This window comes from Mobula birostris, chromosome 17, assembly GCF_030028105.1.
Source record: "Mobula birostris isolate sMobBir1 chromosome 17, sMobBir1.hap1, whole genome shotgun sequence".
Taxonomy (NCBI): Eukaryota; Metazoa; Chordata; class Chondrichthyes; order Myliobatiformes; family Myliobatidae; genus Mobula; species Mobula birostris.
In genome coordinates this window covers 51,666,360-51,689,944 of record NC_092386.1, presented here as the reverse complement: position 1 = coordinate 51,689,944, position 23,585 = coordinate 51,666,360, and the positions used below count along the sequence as shown (strand labels likewise).

At 41.4% G+C, this 23,585-nt stretch overlaps 1 protein-coding gene across 5 annotated transcripts in view; it reads left to right on the top strand.

Moving 5' to 3' along the window:
* Nucleotides 1-23,585, top strand: part of LOC140211678 (A disintegrin and metalloproteinase with thrombospondin motifs 19-like) — a 387,009-nt gene that overhangs the window by 323,346 nt on the left and 40,078 nt on the right. For all 5 annotated transcript variants that reach the window (XR_011889546.1, XR_011889548.1, XR_011889547.1 and 2 more), the window contains 2 exons: nucleotides 13,126-13,261; nucleotides 17,475-17,679. Coding sequence is in view for 2 of the 5 variants with exons in the window: in XM_072281716.1 (XP_072137817.1) it covers nucleotides 13,126-13,261; nucleotides 17,475-17,679 (341 nt within the window). In the remaining 3 variants the exon portion in view is untranslated. The remainder of the gene's footprint in view (nucleotides 1-13,125; nucleotides 13,262-17,474; nucleotides 17,680-23,585) is intronic.

Below are 23,585 nucleotides of genomic sequence, written 5' to 3'. Positions count from 1 at the left end.
AGGAGGCTTTTTGATAGGTACATGGAGTTTAGAAAAATAGAGGGCTATGGGTAAGCCTAGTAATTTCTAAGGTAGGGACATGTTCGACACAACTTTGTGGGCCGAAGGGCCTGTATTGTGTTGTAGGTTTTCAATGCTTCAATGTTTCTATGAAATGGAAGAGATTAAGTGAGACCTAATTTCTTGAGAGTGAGAAAGAGAAAGGAATGAAAGAGAGAAGGAACATGAGAAAGAAAAGGTGGGAATGAAAGTGTGAACAAGTCCCTGATAGGGATCATGAAAGAATGAAGGATAAGGAAAGTGAGTGCGACCAAGAAAGGGATCAAGAACGAAATAAAGAGAGAGAATCCATGACCTGGTGAGAAGCAAGGATCCAAGTCGATTCAGAGAGAGAAACGCTGAGAAAAGGAGAATGAAAGACATCCAGAGCTGTCAGAAGCACCTCATGCAGTCTCAGAGTCAATTCCTCCAAGCACCACAGAGGAGGCCCCAGAACCTGAGATTATTTCCACAGCCACAAGTCTCACCTACCAAGCAGAGTGGCCTCCCTTGTCAGGAAAGGTGTTTACCGATCAGAGTAAGAAATCTCCACAGCAATTATATCTTTGGGCCTGAATGGGACAATTTAAAATTTACTACGGTCTGGATGCTAAAATCCACTATCTCCTGGATTACTGACTACCTAGCAGATAGGCCCAGTTTGTATGGCTGGGTAGTTCTCTCTCTGAGATGCTGGAGAGTGGCACTGGAGCGTCACAAAGGACTGTCCTGTCTCCCTTTCTGTTCACACTGTACATCTCAGACTTTCAGTACATCTCTGAGTCTTGCCACTTGCAGAAGTTCTCTGATGACTCTGCAGTAGTTGGCTGTATCAGAGATGGGCAGCAGTTGGAGTATTGAAGACTGGTAGACAAGTTTGTGGAGTAGTGCAGGAGGAATCACCTGCTCTTGAATGTGGCCAAAACCAGGGAGATGGTGATTGATTTTAGGAGGAAGAAGACTGTGACAAGTCCTGTATACATTCTGGCAGAAGAGGTGGAGGAGTACAAATACTTGGTGTTCACCTTGACAACAGACGACTGGAAAACCAACACCAAGGCTGTTTACAAGAAGGGGATGAGCAGAGTCTACTTTCTAAGGAAGCTGAGATCCTTCAATGTGTGCAGCAGGATGCTGGAGATTTTTTACCGGTCCGATGGAGCGAGTGCAGTCTTCTTTGCCGCTTTATGTTGGGGGAGCAGCATCAGTGCTGGTGATGAATAAGATTAAATAAACTCATCAAAAGGGCTGGATCCATCCTTGGCTACAACCCGGACTCTTTTGAGTTCATGGTGGAGAGAAGGTTACTAAACACTGTTATCCATTATGGACAATCTGGCACATCCTCTCCATGACCTACTGAATAAGCAGACTCATTCAGCTCCGCTGTCACAAGGATTGTTACAGAAAATCTTTCCTACTAAATGCAATAAGCATATACAACAGTTCATCTCTGTGCAACAGGAGAACACACATCATGGTACAATAGTCTCTGTTTTATTACTTCATACATTGTTTTTGCACATTGGTAAATTATTATTGTGTATATTATTAAGGCATCCATTAGTCTTGCAAGACCATGGATCTGTGCCTGGAAAGTCTTCCATACAACTTTTCACTTTCCAGGGTGCAGGCCTGGGCAAGGTTGTATGGAAGACCAGCAGTTGCCCATGCTGCAAGTCTCCCCTCTCCACGACACCAATGTTGTCCAAGGGAAGGGCATTAGGACCCATACAGCTTGGTACCAGTGTCATCGCAGAGCAATGTGTGATTAAGTGCCTTGCTCAACGACACAACTCGTTCCCTCAGCTGGGGCTCGAACTCACGACCTTAAGGTAGCTAGTCCAATGCCTTAACCACTTGGCCATATGCCCGCACTCTATATTATTATTCTGTACTTTATTATTAGTTGTCTGCACACTACTAAGTGTGTTTTTAAATGTTGCTCTAACAAAATAATTTCCCACTCCGGAGCAGTAAAGCACTTATTATTATTGTAATTATTACTATTATTATTTTTATAATGTCTGTATAGTAGTTGTATTATATAGTATACTGTATATACAGTATATGTATATAAATTGAGGTACATTATATATTGAGTTGGAGTTTATAGCAAAACAGGTAGAAGTGTGTATTTGATATAGTATATCAGTAATATTTGAGTAATATTAAAAATAAATTCTATTTGATTAATCATTCTTTGTTCTTTAAATAATTCATTATAGTTTTGTATATACATATATATAGTACATGAATGGCTTCCGTCATCACACCACCACATCATACGTACGTGCATTGCTTAAAGTAAAAACAAAACTACGACGTTATTCTGAATGGACATTGAACCCATGAACACTACCTCACTATTTTTGTTATTTCTATTTTTGCACTGCTTTTGGATTTATGTTCTGGAGTTACAGAGCATAACACTTGCCAGCTGTCACATGGGGTGCACGGTAGCAGTTAGCGTAATGCTATTGCTGCACCAGCAACCCAGGTTTAATTCCTGCCGTCATTTGTAAGGAGTCTGCGCATTCTCCCCATGACCTTGCGGATTTCCTCCAGGTGCTCTAGCTCCCTCCCACATCCCAAAAACATACAGGTCACTAGGTTAATGGGTCACAAAGATGAAATTGTACAGCGCAGGCTCATTGGGCCGGAAGGTCTTGTTACTGTACTGTTTCTCTGAATAAATAAAATAGAAATGCTAAAACACATAAAACGTAGTGTCTTTCCCAAGATATTCTGCCACAGTAATAATGATGCATCTGAGCACATTGAGTTACAGCACGGAATAGGCCCTTCCGGGCCTTCGAGCTGCGCCACCCAGCAATCCCCCAACTTAACCCTAGCCTAATCATGGGACAATTTATTATGACCCTTACCCTACCAACTAGTATGTCCTTTGGACGGTGGCAGGAAACTGTATCACCCAGAGGAAACCCACGAGGTCACAGGGAGAATGTACAAACTCCTTACCGGCTGAAGTAGGTCACTGGTACTGTAAAGCATTGTGCTAACTCCTATGCTACCGTGCCACCTTAACATGACAGATTATTTACAATGTAAATAGCAATTTACCATAAATCATCATTATAACGTAAACCTATCAATAGATAGTACAGTCAAAGGACAAAAGAAAAAAATATTTTATTTTAATTATCAGTTTTTGGAAAGATCATTCTTGCACTTCTAATTGCATTATGGGTCATTTAAATCCACTTAGGATCCTACTTTGCAGTTTAATGTAAATTAACCTCCTAATATTACTGCTCTTCTTTAGTATTAGATTGAAGTTCATGATTACAAAAGACACGCCAAAGTCTCCTGAGATTTTGTAATTCGCGAATGATTACAATGGTTAATTTAATGGTTGTTTTCACTATACATTCAGACCCCGCTTCACGCTGAGGATGCGTTCCTCTGAGATGGAGTGCTATGTAAATCAGTGCTATGCAGGGTCATTATAACATTACGTTAATGGACATGCGTGCCTGATTTTTTTAAAAAATCAAACCCGAGATATACGATGTGTTATATTATGTATACACAGTAATCCGTGGAGTAAGAAACATGCAGATAGGCCTAACATCAGTGGAGCAGCAACACATCGCAGCAGAGGAGAGAAGCAGGTGGTGGTTACACCTTAGAGGAGGGTCCAGGTTGTGGGCCCTTCTCTAACTTTGGCTTCTTCTTCAAGTAGGCATCAAGGTTTGACTGCCTTTTCTTAAGTTCCATCTCATGAAGCAGTTCTCGGTAACAGGAAGACATGTCGAGAACACCACTCTTCGCCTTTTTGCTTCATCCCCAGTCAGGGTCATTATCGATGAACTGGTCCATGATGACTGGTTCTGCCTGAAATCCTAGGAATTTCACATCCGTGCTAATACTTTTCCTAGACTTCCTGGATATACTACCTTCCCTGGAAGTTGCAGGCCATTTTCCAGACATTATGGGTGAAAAAAATAGAATAAATTGGAGAGGGAACAAGAACGTTTATACACGGCAGGGAAGGCAGAGCGTGAACTAATACATGATTGGTTGTAAGTAGCTCAGAGCTTTCATTGGCTGATTGAATCTTTGCTGTAATGGTGGCTGCTCTTGAGATGTTTTAACTGTTATATAGAATGATTTCTTGTCATTTTTTAAAATGTCAATAAAGAATTGAATAACTGCGTCATAACGAATCATGGCTATGTGAGGTAGCATTATGCAGGGTCTGAGTATATCTAATAACACCCAAAGATTATTCAGTTTAATAATGAAACACCTTATATTTGACTTTATGTCATTACCTTATGTCACCTTATGTCATTAAATAAGCTATATATTTTTTTAAAAACTACAGATTCTGGAAATCTGTAAAAATGCTGGGAAAAAAAAATAAGCGGTAACTGGTAGTCAGGTAACTGCCGTGGAAAGAGGAACAGTCAGTGTTCCAGATTTGCAACGCTTCATCCATAGATACAGATTAATATGCCCATTATGGCAGTATTTTCTGTCTTTATTTCAGACTTTTAAACATCTGCAGTAGTTTTTTTATATCAACACTTTGATTGAAATTTCAAATTGAAAACATTTTGCGAAAGGTTGTTCATCACAGCATGGATTTTCTCAATCATGGGCACAAATTAGATATTCAGATTTTTGTGTTTGAACGTGCCTTTCTGTTGAACTACTGTCACCTGCTTTGACAAACTAGAGTAATGTGCTGTTGCAAGGCTCTCCTGCCATTGAACCACTCCCTACCGTCCCTGCTCCCCCTCAGCACCCCTCGCCTCATGAGGACCTCATTGCAATGTGGTTGCAAAAAGATGTGGTGTTTACTCTACATGAATGGCTACTTTTCCCCAGGACAGTAAATCAAGTACTGTGGCCTCGCCAGAAAGTGGGTGGGTATCCTCATGAGGCATGAGGCATGCATTCCATGAAGCTTTTCATCTTCATTGAATGCAATAAAAACACTACAATTCGGATCCTGCAAAAAGATTTATAGGAACTGACCTACACAGGAACAGGTAACTAAAGTATGAGTAATGCCCTGCATATTATATTTACCAATAAATTGCCTGAGAGCTATTTTTGTTTTCTGTAGGGATATCATAAGGATCTTTGCTCATGATGCACACAATTGCTCAAGTCATTGTCAAGCATATGTCAAAGTCTGTCACCTTGAAAATGAAATTTTAAGTCATATTTTACATGATGTTTTCAGTTGTGTGTTTAATATTTCAGTAATATTTGAGTAATCATGTATATTGTTGTTTATATAATTCATTGTTCTATGTAAAAATACGTGAATCGCATGCATCATGATGCAACCATGTGATACATGCGTGCCTCGATTAAAGTAAAGAACAGAGTTAGACTCATACCTCTTGTTTTCCCTTGAATTATTTTAGTGTTTTGAAGTTGCAAAACATAACACTTTCTAATTGGCTAGAACCCCAATTTAATATCAAATCAAAAGACAGGATTGAGATGAAAATGAATATCTGAGTCTTTATTTGAAAAGACTGTGGAAAAATGTGTGTAAGAAATTGGAAAGCCTAGTTTCCTTTACAAACAAGTTACAGTTCTGTTGCATACACAAAAATAAGTTCCCATCATTAGCATTAGAACATTTCCAATTCTATGCAGCTCAAGAAAATAAACTACACGAAAGGGAAAAAGCACTGCAGGGAAGTTGGAAGTGTGTACTTTAGATTATTCCAGTGTATGATCCCAGACTCTGAGTTGTTTCAGTTCATTTGAAACTGTTGTATATTTGAAATTCAAATTTAACATATGTGCAAATAAAACTAGGAAATGATAAATGCACAGAGAGAGAGAAGAAAACGAAAAGGACTATGAAACTCCAAGCTGATCAGTATGTCTAAACAAAAAATGTGAATTAGTCTCTTTTGGATTTCTCCACAAAAAATGCAAATAATCTGATTTTAATAAATTATTTGTGGTAAGAAATTTCCTTGCATGCTAGTTTCCCTATACTTCGATGAAGCAATACGTGATTAAAGTGTCTTTATGGTGCTTTTGAATAGCATTTCTTTTATATTAAGTAACTTTTGTTGTAGACAGTTAAACGCACTTGTTTCTATGGAAACAACTACAAGGTCTGTTACTGCAGAAGAAAATGGGTAATGCATATTGATTGATGGTGGATTGGCTGTGTAATTACTACAGCAGTCCAAAACTTTTGTGTTTCTTTAACAGTAATCAAATTCTGTCTAGACTTAAATAACAGCAGATTATTTTCAAATAATCTCCTCCTGGGAACAATAGCTTTTGAAGGACTGTGCAGGCATATTTCATTTTCTTTTTGGTATTGTACGTGATATCTTAGTAAAATATTCAAGTTAAGTATTTTTATGCCAATGCTGATATATTATTGCAACTGGCTTTTCTCCACAGGCAGGATGCTTGTGCGAGGTGTCATAAGTCTTCATATTCCATATATTTTGCAGATTTGCAAAATTGGTTCGAAACGGCATTTTTTTTCAGCAACCTTACCTAGCTTACAGGAAATGGAAGGGACAGTTTTAAAAGCTAAATTGAACTTTACTTCTAATTTATGATGGCAGCTCTACAATAGGGAAATTTCAGAGGCAATGTCATCTCTTGGGTAATGTGCATCTTCCAGGAACTGTTCTAGGACACAGATGTACTCTTACAAATGATCTTCTTTGGTGCGATTTTATTCCATGACACCGAGCTTGATGTCAGACTCCCTACAACCATTCCTGGAGGTACAAGAAAGTCAATATTGAAATCACAATTGCAGAGGACCAGATACTGAAGCTGATGCTGCTTGGCCAGTCAAGCTTTTCTAACCTTTTTTGTTTTATTTCAGATTTCCAGCAATTTTTTTTTGATTTACAAGGAAGTTGATGTCAGTTCATATGTTTCGCTTGGTTAGTTAAACTCTGACAAAACTATTGAACTAAGTGTTCAAGATGGACTTGTAAAACTGCAGTCAGAGTCATCAATAAGAGTTATAACTTGGTTCAGTTCAGAGGATATTTGCCGAGTTTGCGCATGAAATGGAATTCCCTATCTACGATCCTTAATATAATGCCCAACAGACTATGCTATCGCTAAGCTGCATTTCTGGCTTAGATGCATCGTTATCCCAAGGCAGCTGTACATTTTTGTCACAATTGCTTATGTGTGTAAATAGGAACATTGTGGTTATTCATCATAGTTTTATTTTTCTAGAGAAGTTTCCAAATCCTAATCTGTCAGATCTCTTGTTTCTTGCCAGATCAAATTCGTCAGATCACTATGTTTTGCCAATTAGATAGTGGGAACATGAGCGCCTCTGTCTTTGGTCTCCATCACAAACTCTGCTCCTAGCCACCAGCCTCATCCCACTCTGTAAGTCCTACAAGCCTCCAGTTTCTCTGTTGTCATTCATTTCAGACCTTCTCACAGTGTGAAAATTTAATAGATAATGTGACTACCAGCTTTCACACCAGTTGCCATATGCCCTAGAATCTCCTTCTTACATCTCTACATCTCAACATAGAAACACAGAATTGTATTGGCACAGGAAGGAGCTATTCAGCCCATCAAGCCAATGCTGGCATTCTAGAGAGCAACCTATCAGTCCCACTATCCTACCTTCTCCAGACTTATGAGCAGTGAGATCCAAATCACAACCACTCTCTCTGGAAAAAAGACTTCTCCTCGGATATGATTCAATTGCAATTGAGAAATTTATCTGAATGTCCTCCTGGCCCCTTGCCAGGAGTGAGACATCCTTCACACTTTCCAGTTCTTCAGCCAAAGCCTCTGCTGATGGATCCAAAACCTTGGAGCTCACCACCTCCTAAATCATGCCAATTTTCACTGTTCTTTTAGGTCTGCAGAATGACTACCATGTTCTGCAACCTCCTTTAGGATGTGTAAGCTGGCTCCTTTAGACAGTGCAGAGTAGCTTTTAATTGGGGTTACCCATTTGCAACATTGAGCCCCCTACCAATGCATCCAGCCAATGAACAAAGTAATTAGTACTGACAGTACGCAGCAATGATTGTGAGCAGGCAGTATGAAGCTGGCTCGCTGCCTGTATAACAATCAACAGACACGGATTAATCATGCATAGCCATTCCAGTGCCCGTAATCAGGAGCTGTCCAAATTAGCTGTCTCTCACTCTTACTGAGACCGTTAGCCCAGAGTCTGAACTGATTGTGGATTGCTGACTGGATAGCTACCCACTGAAGACACTGTAACTAACTCAGCCTACTGCGGAGATCTGAGCTCCACCATGATACAGTAAACTTCCCAAAACATTAATCAGAGCCAGCGATCCTGAGTGTACTTTCCCATCAAGAAATGTTCCATAGTCCAAGATCTTTCAAACATTTATCCAGTGAAGTTACTGTATTTGACAAAATGTTGTGGTTTAATTATTATGTTTTAATACCATTAGGTTTAGTAATTCTCCTGCACCCATGATGATGTTTTTAAGTGGTCTGAGCTGGAACTAGCACTGGGTTAGAGATGTGAATAACAACAGAAATTGTCCAGTCAAACTTTGTCAGTGTGAAAAACTGGGAACGTCTTAAAAACTTTTCAAATTGCAAAATATTATCCTAATGCATCACAGTGAAAAGCACAGTATTATACAATTGAAATTCCATGTCACAGTTTGTTACTGCAAATGAGGAATTTGTTAGACGCAATTGATCGTTTAAAATGCTTATGCAATGCCTCCTCAGACCCCATATTAGAAATGGTTTATCACTTAAATTTTTTGATATGTAAATTTTATTTACCGCTCTTCAAAATTGTCTCTTTTTTACTACCTTAACTTGTGACATTTTCTCTTTCTGCTTGGCATCTAATTTGTCATCATTAACATAAAGTATTTTGAAGTGTGTTCCAACATGTGAGATGTACTTTCAAAATGAACACTTGCTGCTTTTGTTTGCTGAACATCAAAATTTTCAATACATCACTCGTGGAACACGGATGTCAAAATTAAACCAAGTTTAATTAAACCAGAGAAAAGTATTTCAAACAATTCATCCAAGTGCATTCATTTGCTTTTAACACACGCCCAGCAACTCCTTGGATTTCTGATGAATGCTGGCAATTTATAAAATTTAATTATATTCTAAGGTGTGGATCGTGGCAGATCGAAAGCACCCTGTCACAGTAACCTAATGTCCAGAGGAGGCACTTGGACAGGCTCCAATTTCCCATCCATCACGACAGATCAACAGCAGAAGCCATTTTATTGGTTCATCACTCAACCATGGAACATCTGGACATTGAAGATGCATATATTAGGATGTTCTTCATTGACTACAGCTCTGCATAAAATACTATCATCCCTTCAAAGCTAGTCAATAAGATCCAAGTCCTTGGCATCAATACATTTTCGTGCATATGGATTCTTGATTTCCTCACTTGCAGACCCCAGTCAGTTGGGATTGGCAACAACATCTCCTCCACAATCTCCATCAGCACAGGTGCACCACAAGGCTGTGTGCTGAGCCCCTTGGTCCACTCGTTTTATACTGATGACTGTGAGGACAAGTACAGCTCCAATGCCATATTTAAGTTTGTTGATGACAGCACTATTGATGTGAGAATCATAAGTGGTGACAAACAAATCAGCTTATAGGAGGGAAGTTGAAAATCTTGCTGAATGGTGCCACAAACGACAACCTGTCACTCAATGTCAGCAAGACCATGAAGCAGATTATTGATTACAAGAGGAGTAAACCAGAAGGTTCATGAGCCAGTTGTCATCGGGGTATCAGAGGTGGAGAGGGTCAGTGACTTTAAGTTCCTTGGTGTTAATCATATCCGGTCAAGATGGTGCCAGCAAATAATGCTACCTTGGTCAACATCTTCCAGATAGTCCATGGAATGCTTCTTTCACTTCTTTTCGATCTTCTATTTATTTTAAACGCATTTCTGGTGCTGTTGGAGCCTATGATTTATAGTTTGAAGATTAACTGAGCAATGTGGAGCTTTGCTGTCTCCAACACGGTACCAGAGGGTGAGCTGCCTCGAGGCCTAGAAGCTCAGAGACAGAAGCTACGAGCTGATGATCGTCTCCATTTCTCGCTGATTAAAGCATTGAGGAAGATTAAAGAGGTGAGCAAGTGTTCAGCACCATCCACTAGCCTCTCACTTGCTGCTGCTGGAGAAGCTGTCTGCGTGTGACAGTCTCTTGCTCACTGCTCCCAAGGGAAGGCCCCTGAGTTTGAGTGATCTCTCTTCCTTGATGTTGAATTCTGGGTCTGTGATCTACCTAGGTTGCGCTGTAGTTCAATTGGACACTCTCAGTTTTGTTTTATTAATGTTCTGTGTTTTCGCCAATTCTTTCTTGTTGCCATTTGCGCGTGTGGCGGGGGGGGGCGGCAGTTGATGTTCTTATTGCTGTTTTAGTGACTTGGGTTTTTTGTGCATGGGGGTTTGATGTTTTTCTTTGAATGGCCTCCACGGTTTTCTTTGTTCCATGGATGTCTGGAGAAGAATTGTATACTGCATATATACTTTTGTTAATAAATGTACCTTGAACTTCGAACCTTGAGCAGCGGATCAGTTCTGGGTTCAGGACATAACTGCCATTATAAAAAAGGCACAAGGTGCCTCTATCTTAGAAATTTGTGAAGATTTGGCATGTCATCTGAAACCTTGACAGATTTCTATAGTTGTGTGGTGGAGTGTATATTGACCTGTTTCATCACGGCCTGGTATGGTAACACCAATGTTCTTCAATGGAAAAGCCTACAAAATGTAGTGGATAGAGCCCAGACCATCATGGGTGAAATCCTCCCCACCATTGAGAACATCTACATGGAGTGCTGTTGCAGGAAAGCAGCATCCATCATCAAAGACCACCACATCCAGACCATGCTCTTTTCTCACTGCTGCCATCAGGAAGGAGGTACAGAAGCCTTGGGTCCTACACCAACAGTTTCAAGAACAGTTACTTTCCCTTAACCATTAAGCTCGAACCAGAGAGGATAACTTCACTCACCCCAACAGTGAACTGATTCTACAACCTATGGACTCACTTTCAAGGGACTCTACAGCTCATATTCTCAATACTTATTGCTTTTCTTAATTGTTATTTTGTGTTTTTTATGTATTTGCACAGTTTGTTGTCTCTTGCACATTGGTTATTTGTCCATCTTTGTTGTGTGTTTTTTCATCCATTCTATTGTGTTTGTGGTAACTATGGCTGCCCACAAGAAAATGAATCTCAGGGTAGTACATGAAGACATATATATACTTTTATAATAAATTTACTCTGAATTTGTCTGTGATCCTGAAATAGGGTCTGAGGACTTCTTAGGGCATCAGTGAGGATATCTGCCTGTGATTCGTCTGCCTCAAGCCTGGTATCCATAGGTTATAGTCTTAAGATAGGAGGCAGAGGTAGGCGCTTACATTTAAACAGGTTTGACCACAGGGGTTGGTGAATTTGGAAAGCAGCAAGTACTGAGATATCTTAACCTTCAAAGTGACACTGTAGTCGTGCGCAAACGTGCTACTAAAGAAAAACATGGAGGCAGATAGAGCTGAACTCAGAATGCCTTTACTGATTCAAAATCACGCACTTAAATCTCCCCTCCCATGGGCCCCTGTGACCCGTGGGGCGGACGTGACATCAGACTGTCCCCAGAAGGTCCGCCCCAAGCGGGTAGTTCCAAACGCGCTACCGCGTGTCTGCCCGTGGCTCCCGATGGCAGTTCGAGTCCCACGTGTGCAGGCTGCCACAACACAAGTAATAAGATTTAGAGGTCTCCACAGTTTTTATTTATCTCTAATTGAAACAATATCTTATCTAACTGTTTAGTTTATTGGAAATTTTAGATCACTATCTTTTGCCTGGAAATTAAGATCAATTATGTTAGGATAACTGTAAGGTCCTGGATTTTCATTCTCTTGTTTAATGCCTTGAACAGAATTTACAGCAATGGTTCCAAATCTTTTTATACCATGGACCCCTACCATTAACCGAGGGTCTGTGAATCCCAGGTTTGAAACCCCTGATTTAGAGTCATAAAATATTAGAGCACAGAGACAGCCCCTTCAGCCCATATAATTTGGTTTTGGTAAGAAAGAGAAAAAGAAAAGAAAAACAAGAAAGAACAAAGGAAAGCACTTGAGAAAGCTACTGGAATGTTGGCCAGTATTGAAAGGGACTTAGAGTTAAATGTGGGAAAATTCGATGCAATTTTACGGAATGCTGACAAACTGCCTCTGGAGCACTGCATTCAATGTTCCCTATTTTTAAGCAGGGTTACACTTCTGTTGGAGGCAATTCAGAGAAAGCACAGATGGTTGATCCTGGGGCAAAGTGATACACATATGAAATGAGATTGCGCAGGGAAGGCCTAAACTCTTCAAACTATAGAAAGAAAAAAAGAGTGCTGATCATATTGAAATATAAGATTCTGAGGGAGATCAGCATTGATAATGCTGATCGCATGATTTTTCCAGTGGGGCTATCTAGAACTGGAAGGCATGGTTGCAATATATGTTTTCACTCATCTGAGAGGAAGAGTTTGTCTTTCAGAGGGTCCCAAAATCTTTCAAATTTTATGGTACAGACAGTTGTTGAGGTGGAGTTACTGAATATATTCAAAGCAGAGAATGGCACATTTAAGACAGTAGTCACGGGGTAAGGTGAGAGACAAGTGGTACTAAGCCAGGAATGGATCAACCATGATCTTTACTGAACCGTGGAGTAGGCCAAAGGGACTGATTGACTCATGCTCCTTTTACTGATGTTCTACATATTCTGCAGTTTCACATGTGAAGATACAGCACCTTTTAACAGATTTTGGTATGTGTCATTTTGTAAATGAAAGGTTTAATGCTGCCTGCTGACCAATGTTGATTGGCAATGTACACCACTTTTCTTGTCCTAACTGAATTCGCAGTTTGCCTCTTCAACTACTAATTTATTTTCTGCTGAACGAAAGGAGAGTTCTTTGTCTATTGAAACAAGATAGAGGGGGAAGCAGCATAAGTAATACCTGTGTGACCTTTGATCAAGAGCACAAAGAGTCATCATTTTGTGAACCACCAGCCTTTTATTTACCCTTTTTTAGGAGAAAGAAAAACACTTGTGACTTGCACAAAAATTATGAGCAAAACTACAACTATTGTGGATAACCGGAAATGCAAGCAGCTGAGAAGACCTGAGCCACTAGTCCGCAAATGCAATCAGCAGCCTTGTCAGACCAGGTAAGGTACAGACATTGATCTAAATCAACCATCAGCTTTTATCCAGTAAACACTGTTATCTGGCATGTGCTAGGCTTTGCAGATGCTGTTTAATTAAACTTGCTGGTAAATCAAAGGTTATGTTGCCCAATAATTTCATTATATTGTAGGCACAGTAGAATATATAGACATAAGGAAACTAAGGGATAGAATAGCCAGTGTTACTATAGTACAGTGTTCCTATGGTACAGTGTTACTATAGCTAGTGATGGTATAGTACAGTGTTACCAGTACGTTGAATGCTATGGGGACACGAGACTGCAAATGATGTAATGTGGAGCGACAAGTAATGTGCTAGAGGAACTCAGCAGGTTGTACAGCATCTGTAGGAGGAAAGAAATTGTCAATGGTTCGAGTTGAAACTCTGGAATGGGACTGAGAGTAGAGCAGCAAGATGAAATGGCCAGCATAGAAAGGAGAAGGGGAGAGGCAAGAAAGGATTGTAGGAACTGGTGGACTGGGGAAGAGCGATATGACTGACAGGCATTGCCAGGTAGGGGAGGTGAGGTCTGAGCAGGGGTTGAGTTGGAAGACTGTAGCAGGTAAATATACTTGGAGACAGACCAACAGAGAGAGGAAAACAGAAATAAATGGCAGTCTTGCGTCTCCATAACATTTGACATACTGGTAACACTGTACCATAGTATCACTGGCTACAGTAACACTGTACCATAGGAACACTATACTATAGTAACACTATACCATAGGAACACTGTACTATAGTAACACTGGCTATTCTATTCCTCAGTAATCTTATATCTATATAAGAAAAGAGAGTCCATCAACTCCCACATTGTCAGAAATTTCATTACATCAGCTAATCTCCACTCCATAACATCTAATCTGATAGTGCCTCAACCTCGTAGTTCCCACTTCTTTTACACAAGATCCATAAATAGGCCTCCCCTTGTCCATTTTCTTCCCATCTATGTCTGGAACAACTCACACCTCAACCATTTGGACAATTTCCGACTCCCCCGCCCAAGCTGCCTCATCTTCACTATAGCTGTTCAATCTTTACATACCTCCATCCTCTATCAGGGAAGTCCTAAAGCCCTCCACATCCCTCTAAACAAAAATCCAACCACCACTAAGCACATCTTTTCCTCTTCACCCCTCTCCGTTTTCCGCAGGGATTGTTCCCTCCGCGACTCCCTGGTCCACACGTCCCTCCCCGCGGATCTCCCACCCAGCACTTATCCCTTTAAGTGTAAGTGCTACACCTGTCCCTACGCCTCCTCTCTTGCCACCAGTCAGGGCCCCAAACAGTCCTTCCAGATGAGACAACACTTCACCTGTGAGTCTGCTGGGGTCATCTGTTGCATCCGGTGCTGCCTCCTCTACATCGGTGAAAACTGACGCAGATTGTGGGACCGCTTCGTCGAGCACCTCTACTCCATCCGCCATAACAGACAGGATCTCTTAGTTGCCACTGACTTCATCTCTGCTTCACATTTCCATTAGGATATGTCCATAAATGGCCTCCTCTACTGCCATGATGAGGCTAAACTCAGGCTGGAGGAGCAACACCTCATATACCGTCTGGGTAGTCTCCAGCCCCTTGGTATGAACATAGAATTCTCCAACTTCCGGTAATTCCCTCCCCCTCCCTTCCCCTATCCCAGTTTCACTCCGCCCCCTCCCCCAGCTGCCTATCACCTCCCTCATGGTTCTGCCTCCTTCTACTACCCATTGTGTTTTCCCCTACTCCTTCTTCACCTTTCCTGCCTAACCCCTCTCTGCTTTCCCTCCCCCACCCTTTTATCTTTCCCCTTACTGGTTTTTCACCTGGAACCTACCAGCCTTCTCCTTCCCACCCTCCCCCCACCTTCTTTATAGGGCCTCTGCTCCCTCCCGCTTCAGTCCTGACGAAGGGTCTCGGCCCGAAACGTTGACTGATCGTTTCCACAGATGCTGTCCGATGCTGAGTTCCTCCAGCATTTTGTGAGTGTTGCTTTGACCCCAGCATCTGCAATTTATTTTGTGTTTACAATCCAACCAGTTCCCTGCCCACAATACATTCATATGGCTGGCTGAACTTGTTATTACCTTAAATTGCTTCTCTTTTAACTCCTCTCACTTCTTACAGATCAAAGGTGTTATCATAGGCCATAGGTATGCCAGGCTTTTTGTTGGTTGTAAAGAGCAGTCCCCATTCTAAACCTTCTCCAGTACCACTCCCTGCGCGTTCTCTGTTACCTTGAAGTCTGCATTGTTATTTCATGTGCCCATACAGAACTCATCAATTTTATCACCTTTCTCACTAACTTTCACCCTCCACTCAAATTCACGTGAACCATTTCTGACACCTCTCTCCCTTTTTTAGATCTATCTACTGATATTTACTGGCTATAGTAACTGTAGACTCCCACAGCTACTTGGACAGCACCACTTCTCACCCCTGTCTCTTGTAAGGATTCCATTCCTTTCTCCCAGTTTCTCCATTAGCGTATTCCTCTATTTCTTGTACTTCTGCTCTCATCCCTCCTCCCCCAGACAGAACAGGGATAGAGTTTCCCGAACCTTCCCTTTCTCACTATAAGCTTCTGATCCACCAGGTAGCCCTGCATCATTTCTACTATCTGTACCGCGATCCCACTGCCAGCACATGTTCTCCCCACTCTGTCTGATTTCGTCAGGGATCATTCCCTGCATGACTCTGTGTCCACCCATCCCTCCTTTAGCACCGGCACTTTCTCCTGTCCTTGCAGTAGATTTAACACTTGCCCTTACAATTCATTCCTTTACCACCACTCAGTCTTACTAGGTGAGGCAAAGATTCACGTGCAACCTTGTCTGATGCATCAGGCGCTCCTGATGTGGCCTTTCCTACATCAGCAAGACCAAGGACAGACTTACCGACCATTACACAGAACACCTCAGTCTGTAATGGCTACCCTGAGTTCCGAGTTGCAGGCCATTTCAACTCCCCGTCCAGCTCCCTGTCCATCCTTGGCCATCTCCATAGCCGGCATGAACTCCAACACAAACTGGAGGAGCAACTTCTTATTTTCAGCCTTGGTAGTCTACAATGCAATGATGAATATTAAGCTTTTCAATTTTAGGTAACCTCCTCACCCCTTTCCTTGTTCCCCCCTCTTCCCATCCCCTCCCTTCTTAATTCCCTTTTCACCCCTCTGTGTTTGGTCTTGCTATTTGTTCCAATGATTTTGTCATTTTTCTCACCCCTCCCCCCCCACCCAGTCGCCCTTCAATCATCTTTGTCTCCTTCTCCGTCCTGGCACTATCCACCCACAATGTCCAGGCTCCGCACGCACACAACACAACCCCATCTAGTTACAACTGTCACTCACCTCTTCCATTCTCACCTCCTTTACTCATCTGAATACTGCTCTGGTAATACTTTGTGTTCCTGCCTTCAGCAGCTTTCTTTTGGATTCACATTCCCCCTCTCTGTACTCTACATGTTTTTTCCCTTCTTCCTCTCTCTCTGTCTGCCCTCATCCATCATTTACTCGCCACATTTTTCCAACTCCAGCTCCCCTCAACTCCTGAACTGCCAATAACCTGCCTGTCATCTTAAACCCCTCCTCAGTCCACCAGTCACCTCAGAATCCTTTCTTGTCACACCGTTTCTCCTCGTTATGCTTGATACCTCACCTCTCCAATCTCAGCCCTGATGTAGGGTTTCATTCTGAAGCATCATCAATTTCTTTCCTTGCACAGATGCTTCTCGAACCACTGAGTTCCTCCAGCATGGTGTTCGTTCCTGCAATTCTGTACTTGGTAAACTGTCTAGAAGAAGCAACACACACAAAATGCTGGAGGAACTCAGCAGGCCAGACAGCAAAAGAGTAAACAGTCAATGTTTCGGGCTGAGACCCTTCTTCTAGGTGAATTTACTGACAAGTGCAAAGTATCTCTGCAGTTGGAAAATGCTGAACTGTGATGAGAGATTTCTGAAGTACTAGTTACTAGATCATGCCAAGTTACTTTCTGAGTATTGGTTTTACAAAGATGGCATTATAAATTCATATTATGAGCATGGTCCAACATTCAAAGCAGAGATGATGAATACACGTCGGATGCTGGCATTTCCAGCACTTCAGTGGAACTTCAAGCCCTTTGTCTTACTCTTCCTAAATTACCACATTACTGATAACAGTGAATTGCATTATAACGATTCATAATTATAATTGCATTGTAACAACAGGTGGATGATGACAGAGTGGACACCATGCTCACGTACTTGTGGTAAAGGAAGTCAAAGCAGGCAAGTGGCATGCACCCAGCAGCTCCGAAATGGAACACTGATTAGAGCTCACGAGCGAGACTGTCCCGGACCAAAACCTGCATCATTACAACGCTGTGAGGGTCAGGACTGTCTGACGGTGTGGGAAGCTGGAATATGGTCAGAGGTAAATGAAACTTCCTCAACATTTTTTAGTGTTTCATTCCATAGGAAAAAAATACTTGCAAAGCTATGCTTCTTACTATGTCAGTGGAATTGATATAAACCTAGTCCACCATTCTCCGAGGTCCAAAGTTAATGGAGACAATTAACCTTCTATTTAAGAAGCTTAGAATTTAAATCTTAAAAGTGGATTAGAATTTAGGATGTTGTCAGATTAGATTTTAATTCATCCTTTGTTCAAAGTGCAAAGTAAATTTATCATCAAAGTACATATATATCACAATATACTACACAACCTTGAGGTTCATTCTCCTGTGGGCATTCACAGTAAATGCAAGAAATACAATAGAATCAATGAAAGACCACCGCCAACAGGACAGACAAGTTATCAATGCTGAAAAGTCAACAGATTGTGCAAATACAAAAGAAAAAAAAATACTGAAGAAGAAATAAATATCAATAACATGAGATGCAGAGTCCTTGAAAGTGAGTCCATAGGTTCTGGGAACATTTCAGTGATGGGGTGAGTAAAATCGAATGAAGTGATCTCCACTGGTTCAAGAGCCATATAGTTAAGGGGTAGTAATTGTTCCTGAACCTGGTGGAGTGGGTCCCAAGGCTCCTGTACCTTCTTCCTGATGGCAGCAGCAAGAAGAGAGTATGGCCGGGATGAAGGGGTCCTTGCTGAAGTATGCTGCTTTCCTGTGACAGCTTTCCACGTACGTGTGCACATTGGTGGAGGGGGGAATGGTGAGGACTGGGCCGTATCCATTACTTTTATTAGGCTTTTCCGTTCAAAGGCATCGTTGGTGTTACCATACCAGATCATGATGCAACCAGTCAATACACTGTCCACCACACATCTATAGAATTTTATCAAAGTTTTAGATGTCATGCTGAATCTTTGCAAACTTCAGAGAAAGCAGAGGCGCTCCTTTCTTCATGCTAGACCCAGAAAAGGTCCTCTGAAATGTTAACACAGAGGAATTTAAAGTTGCTGACCCTCTCCAACTCTGATCCCCCAATGAGGACCAGCTTATGGACCTCTGGTTCCTTCCTCCTGACGTCAATAATCATCTCCTTGGTCTTGCTGACATTGAGTGAGAGGTTGTTGTTGTGGCACCACTCAGCCAGATTTTCAGTCTCCCTCCTATATGATAGCTCATCACCACCTTTGATTTGGCCAAAGACAGTTGTGTCATCAGCAAATTTAAATGTAGCATTGGAGATGTGCTTATACTCACAGTCATAAATGTAAAGTGAGTAGAACAGGGGGATTAGCACACAGCATTGTGGTGCACCTGTGATGATAGAGATTATGGAGGAGATGTTGCTGTCAGTCCAAACTGACTGGGGTCAGCAAGTGAGGAAATCGAAGATCCAATTGCAAAAAGAGGTATCAAGGCCTAGGTCTTGGAATATAGTGATTCATTTTGAGGAGATGAGGGTGTAATATACTGAGCTCCAGTCAGTAGAGTATGCTGATGTGTAATCCAAACTGACTAGAGTCTGCAAGTGAGGAAATCAAGGATCCAGTTGCACAATGAGGTATTGAGCCCAAGGTCTTTTGAAGCTCATGATTAATTTTGAGGGGATGATCGTATTGAATGCTGAGCTGTAGTTGATAAAGAGCATCTTGTTGTATGCATCATTACTGTCCAGATGTTCCAGGATGGAGCGAAGAGCCAATGAAATGATACCTGCTGTTGACCTGTTGTGACGGTAGACAAATTGGAGAAGATGCAAGTCACTTCTCAGGCAGGAGTTGATATGTTTCATCATCAGTCTCTTAAAACACTGCATGTAGGTGCTACTGGACAATAGTCATTGAGGCAGATTACCATATTCTTCTTGGGCACCAGTATAATTGAAGCTTGCTTGAAGCAGGTGAGTACCTCAGACTGCCAAACTGAGAAGTTAAAGATATTGGTGAACACTCCAGACAGTTGATCAGTCTTTGGTACTCAGGTACCCCGCTTGGGCGGATGTTTTCCGTGGGTTCATCCTCGTGAAGGATGCTCTACGTTGGCCCCAGAGACTGAAAACACAGGGTCATTGGGGGCTGTGGGTGTTCGTGAAGGTGCCCCATGCATTGACAATCAGATTAAGCATAATAGACATTGAGCTCATCTGGGAGCAAAGCCTTGTTTTCACCTATGTCGCTTGACTTCACTATGTAGGAGGTGATGGCATTCACACCCTGCCAGTGCTGTCAAGCATCCTTCAATGATTCAAGATCGGTCCAGAATTGCCATTTCACACGTGAGATGGTTTTTTTTGGTGATCACACCTGGACCTCTTGTATTTTGCTTGGTCATCAGATCTGAATGCCATTGATCTGGCCCTCAACTATGACTCATCTATGACTGTTTTTATAAATCTGTGACAACCATGGTGTATTGGCTCGCTCAGATCCTCCAATGAGTCCTTGAACTAGGCCCAGTCCATTGACTTAAGGCAATCCCATAGCCACTCCCCTGCCTCCCACGACCCCCCCTTTGTTGTCCTTATCTCTGGAGCTTTGCCCTTTAGCCTCTATATGTATACAGGTAGGAGGACAGCCAAGTGATCAGATTTCCAGCAATGCAGTCTAGCCATGGAACAGTAGGCTTTCCTAATAGTTTTGTGACAGTGTCAAGTGCATTGGGACCCCTGGTGCGGCCAGTGACATGTTGGCAATTCATTACGGCTGTGTTATCATGAGCATAAAGTCACACATAAATGCTAAAGCAAGAATTATATGAAGTTGAAATAGGTTTGAAATCCAGTTACCTGATGGGAACAGTGTGACAGGTTCACACAATTAGAGAATTCAGATGCTTGTTTACATGGAAACACAATAGTTTCATTGTTTCGCCATGAAACCATTGTATGAGATCACACCTGCAATAGTATTTGTCTGCATGAGGACAGGGAAAGACGTCGATAGCCCAGGGCATAATTCTAGTTCAGGCACATCTGGGTGACAGGTTTACTTATTAAGTTAAGGTTTATATTATTCAAAGGATGTCCCATCTCCAGCCAGTTCAGAATATCTGTGGATCTTTAGTGCCAAATATTCTGGAGCATTGTTCCCTTACTATAAAAATGGATTGAAGCTGGAATGATCATCATTTTGATTTTCAGGTGCATTAGCTCGACCAAAACCTTTAACACAAATTTTAAACTGCAAAATAATTGGTCGATTCTGTCAGTTTAGAACTTGACCCAACTATAGCACAACAGTTGAAAGGACTTAAAATTTAAATAGCAGACACAAGAAATTTTACAGATGCTGAAAAATTCTTGAGCAACACATAGAAAATGCTGGAGGAATTCAGCAAGTCAGACAGCATCAATGGAGAGAAATCAACAGTCAGTGTTTCAGGTCCTGATCGAGGGCTTTGCTCCAAAATATTGACTGTTTATTTCCCTCCATAGATACTGCCCGACCTCCTCCAGCATTCTGTGTGTCTTACGCACTTAAATTGCACCTTTCTCTATTTCAGGATACCTAAAAGCACTACACAGTCTGTGCTACAACCCGAAACATTCTAAGCAAGCAGAGATTTTCTCTGGCCTTCTGTAAAAGGATATTAATGAGGACTGGTGGAAATAACGTTACGAGAATCACAACTGAGACAAATAAATCCCTTGTCTCGGTTACTCAAGCCTAGGAGGAAAATGTCCTGTAAATGCATTTCCATATTCCTGTGTGCACCCCTCATTTCTCAAAATTAATGAAGTTTCTGCCGTCCCAAATTTTCTCTGTGAAACAGAACTGTCAACACAGACTCTTTGGTGTTTAATAAAAACAGAGCCTCCGTTAATTGCTGTTGCATCTGAGTCTAAGTAGTATGTTTAAACATTTACTGGCATGTTAGGTACAACATAAAGTGCAGAAATTCTATAATTAGGTCCCACATGTTCTGACAGCTTTAAACAGATACACAAAGTAAGTCAGTCATTTAAATGGAAAGTCATTTTCTCAGGCTGATGGGCTAGAACTCTAACTCAGTTTCTGCATAAACATGTAACCATTTCAACTGTTACTTTATTCCATGTGTGCATGGTATTGTCATTTTTAAATATCTGTTAGAACATAGAAAATTACAGCACAAGAACAGACCCATAATCTCTGTGCTGAACATGATGCTAAATTAAACAGTCTCTTCTGCCTGGACATGAACCATATCCCTTATTTTCTTGCATATCAATGTGTTTATATGAAACCCTCTTAAAAGCCATTACGAGGAAATCTGCAGATGCTGGAATTTCAAGCAACACACATAAAAGTTGCTGGTGAACGCAGCAGGCCAAGCAGCATCTCTAGGAAGAGGTACAGTCAACGTTTCGGGCCGAGACCCTTCGTCAGGACTAACTGAAAGAAGAGCTAGTAACCCCTGATAGCCCATTCCTGACACCTACCTCTCTGAGTATATAAAAAAAAGATTGCTCCACAGATCTCCTTTAAACTTTCCACCTCTTACCTTGAATATATTGTTTGTCCTCTAGTATTTGATATTTATACCCTGGAATAAAGATGCTGACTGGTTCTCATAGTTTTTGTGAACTTCTGTCAGGTCTCATCTCAGCCTCTGGCACTTCGGAGAAACCTCATACCCTCTAATGCAGGCAGCACCCTGGTAAACCTTTTCCATGCTCTTCTCAAAGCTTCCACATCTTTCCTGTTGTGGGGTGCCCAGAACTGCACACAATCATTCTGGAGAGATGTGATTTCCCTCCTCCCATATTGAAGTTACCTGTCCAGTTTTATTTTGCTATTGTTTCACAGAAATGAACTAGAAATAACTTACTGCTTTAGGGTTTGTTTTGTTTTGATAATGCACTGAGGCAGCATGTAATTAAAATACTACTCAGGATGTTTTTCCCTGAAGATTCTTAACAATGGTCATTTCGCTTGAGAGCTTTTCAACACGTACATTTGTCTTGGAATATCTCTTGCCTTAATTATGGCAGAAATTAGGGACTGAGAAGGAGGTTGTCTACCTTAAACCCCTCCACATCTTCACAAATCAACATGAGGACAAAATATCTAAGACAGAAATCCCCAATATCAGTCTTTTAAACATGAATCTACAAGGCCAAGCATAGGGCATCCTGAGAAAATTCAATACTACTGGATAGATAAACATAACTGTAAGACATTGGTATTACTGAACCTGCATTCTGCATTAAATGGTCACCAATTTGCCTGTTTCTGTGTATGATAATACAGTGTATATTCTGCACTATTTTGTCAGCTTTGCTGTATAATCAAAGTTCAGAGTTCAAAGTAAATTTATATTAAAGTAATTATATGTCGCCATATACTACCTTGAGGACGCATCCAGAGTACTGCATGCAGTTCTGGTCTCCTTACTTGAGGAAGGATATACTGGCTTTGGAGGTGGTGCAGAGGAGGTTCACCAGGTTGATTCCAGAGATGAGGGGGTTAGACTATGAGGAGAGATTGAGTTGCCTGGGACTGTCATTCAGAAGAATGACAGGAGATCTTATAGAAGCATATTAAATTATGAAAAGTAATTATGAAAGAAGATAGAGGCAGGAAAGTTGTTTCCACTAGTAGGTGAGACTAGAACTAGGGGACGTAGCCTCAAGATTCGGGGAGTAGATTTGGGATGGAGATGAGGAGGAGCTGCTTTTCTCAGAAATCTCTGTGGAATTCTCCGCCCAATGAAGCAGTGGAGGCTACCTCAGTAAATATATTTAAGAAAAGATTGGATAGATTTTTGCATAGTAGCTGGAATTAAGGGAAAAGGTAGGTAGCTGGAGATGAGTCCATGGCCATCTCAGACATGATCTTACTGAATGGTGGAGCAGGCTCAAAGGACCAGATGGCCTACTCTTGTTCCTTTTTCTTATGTTCTCGATATTCATTTTCTTGCAGGCATTCACAGTAAATCAAAT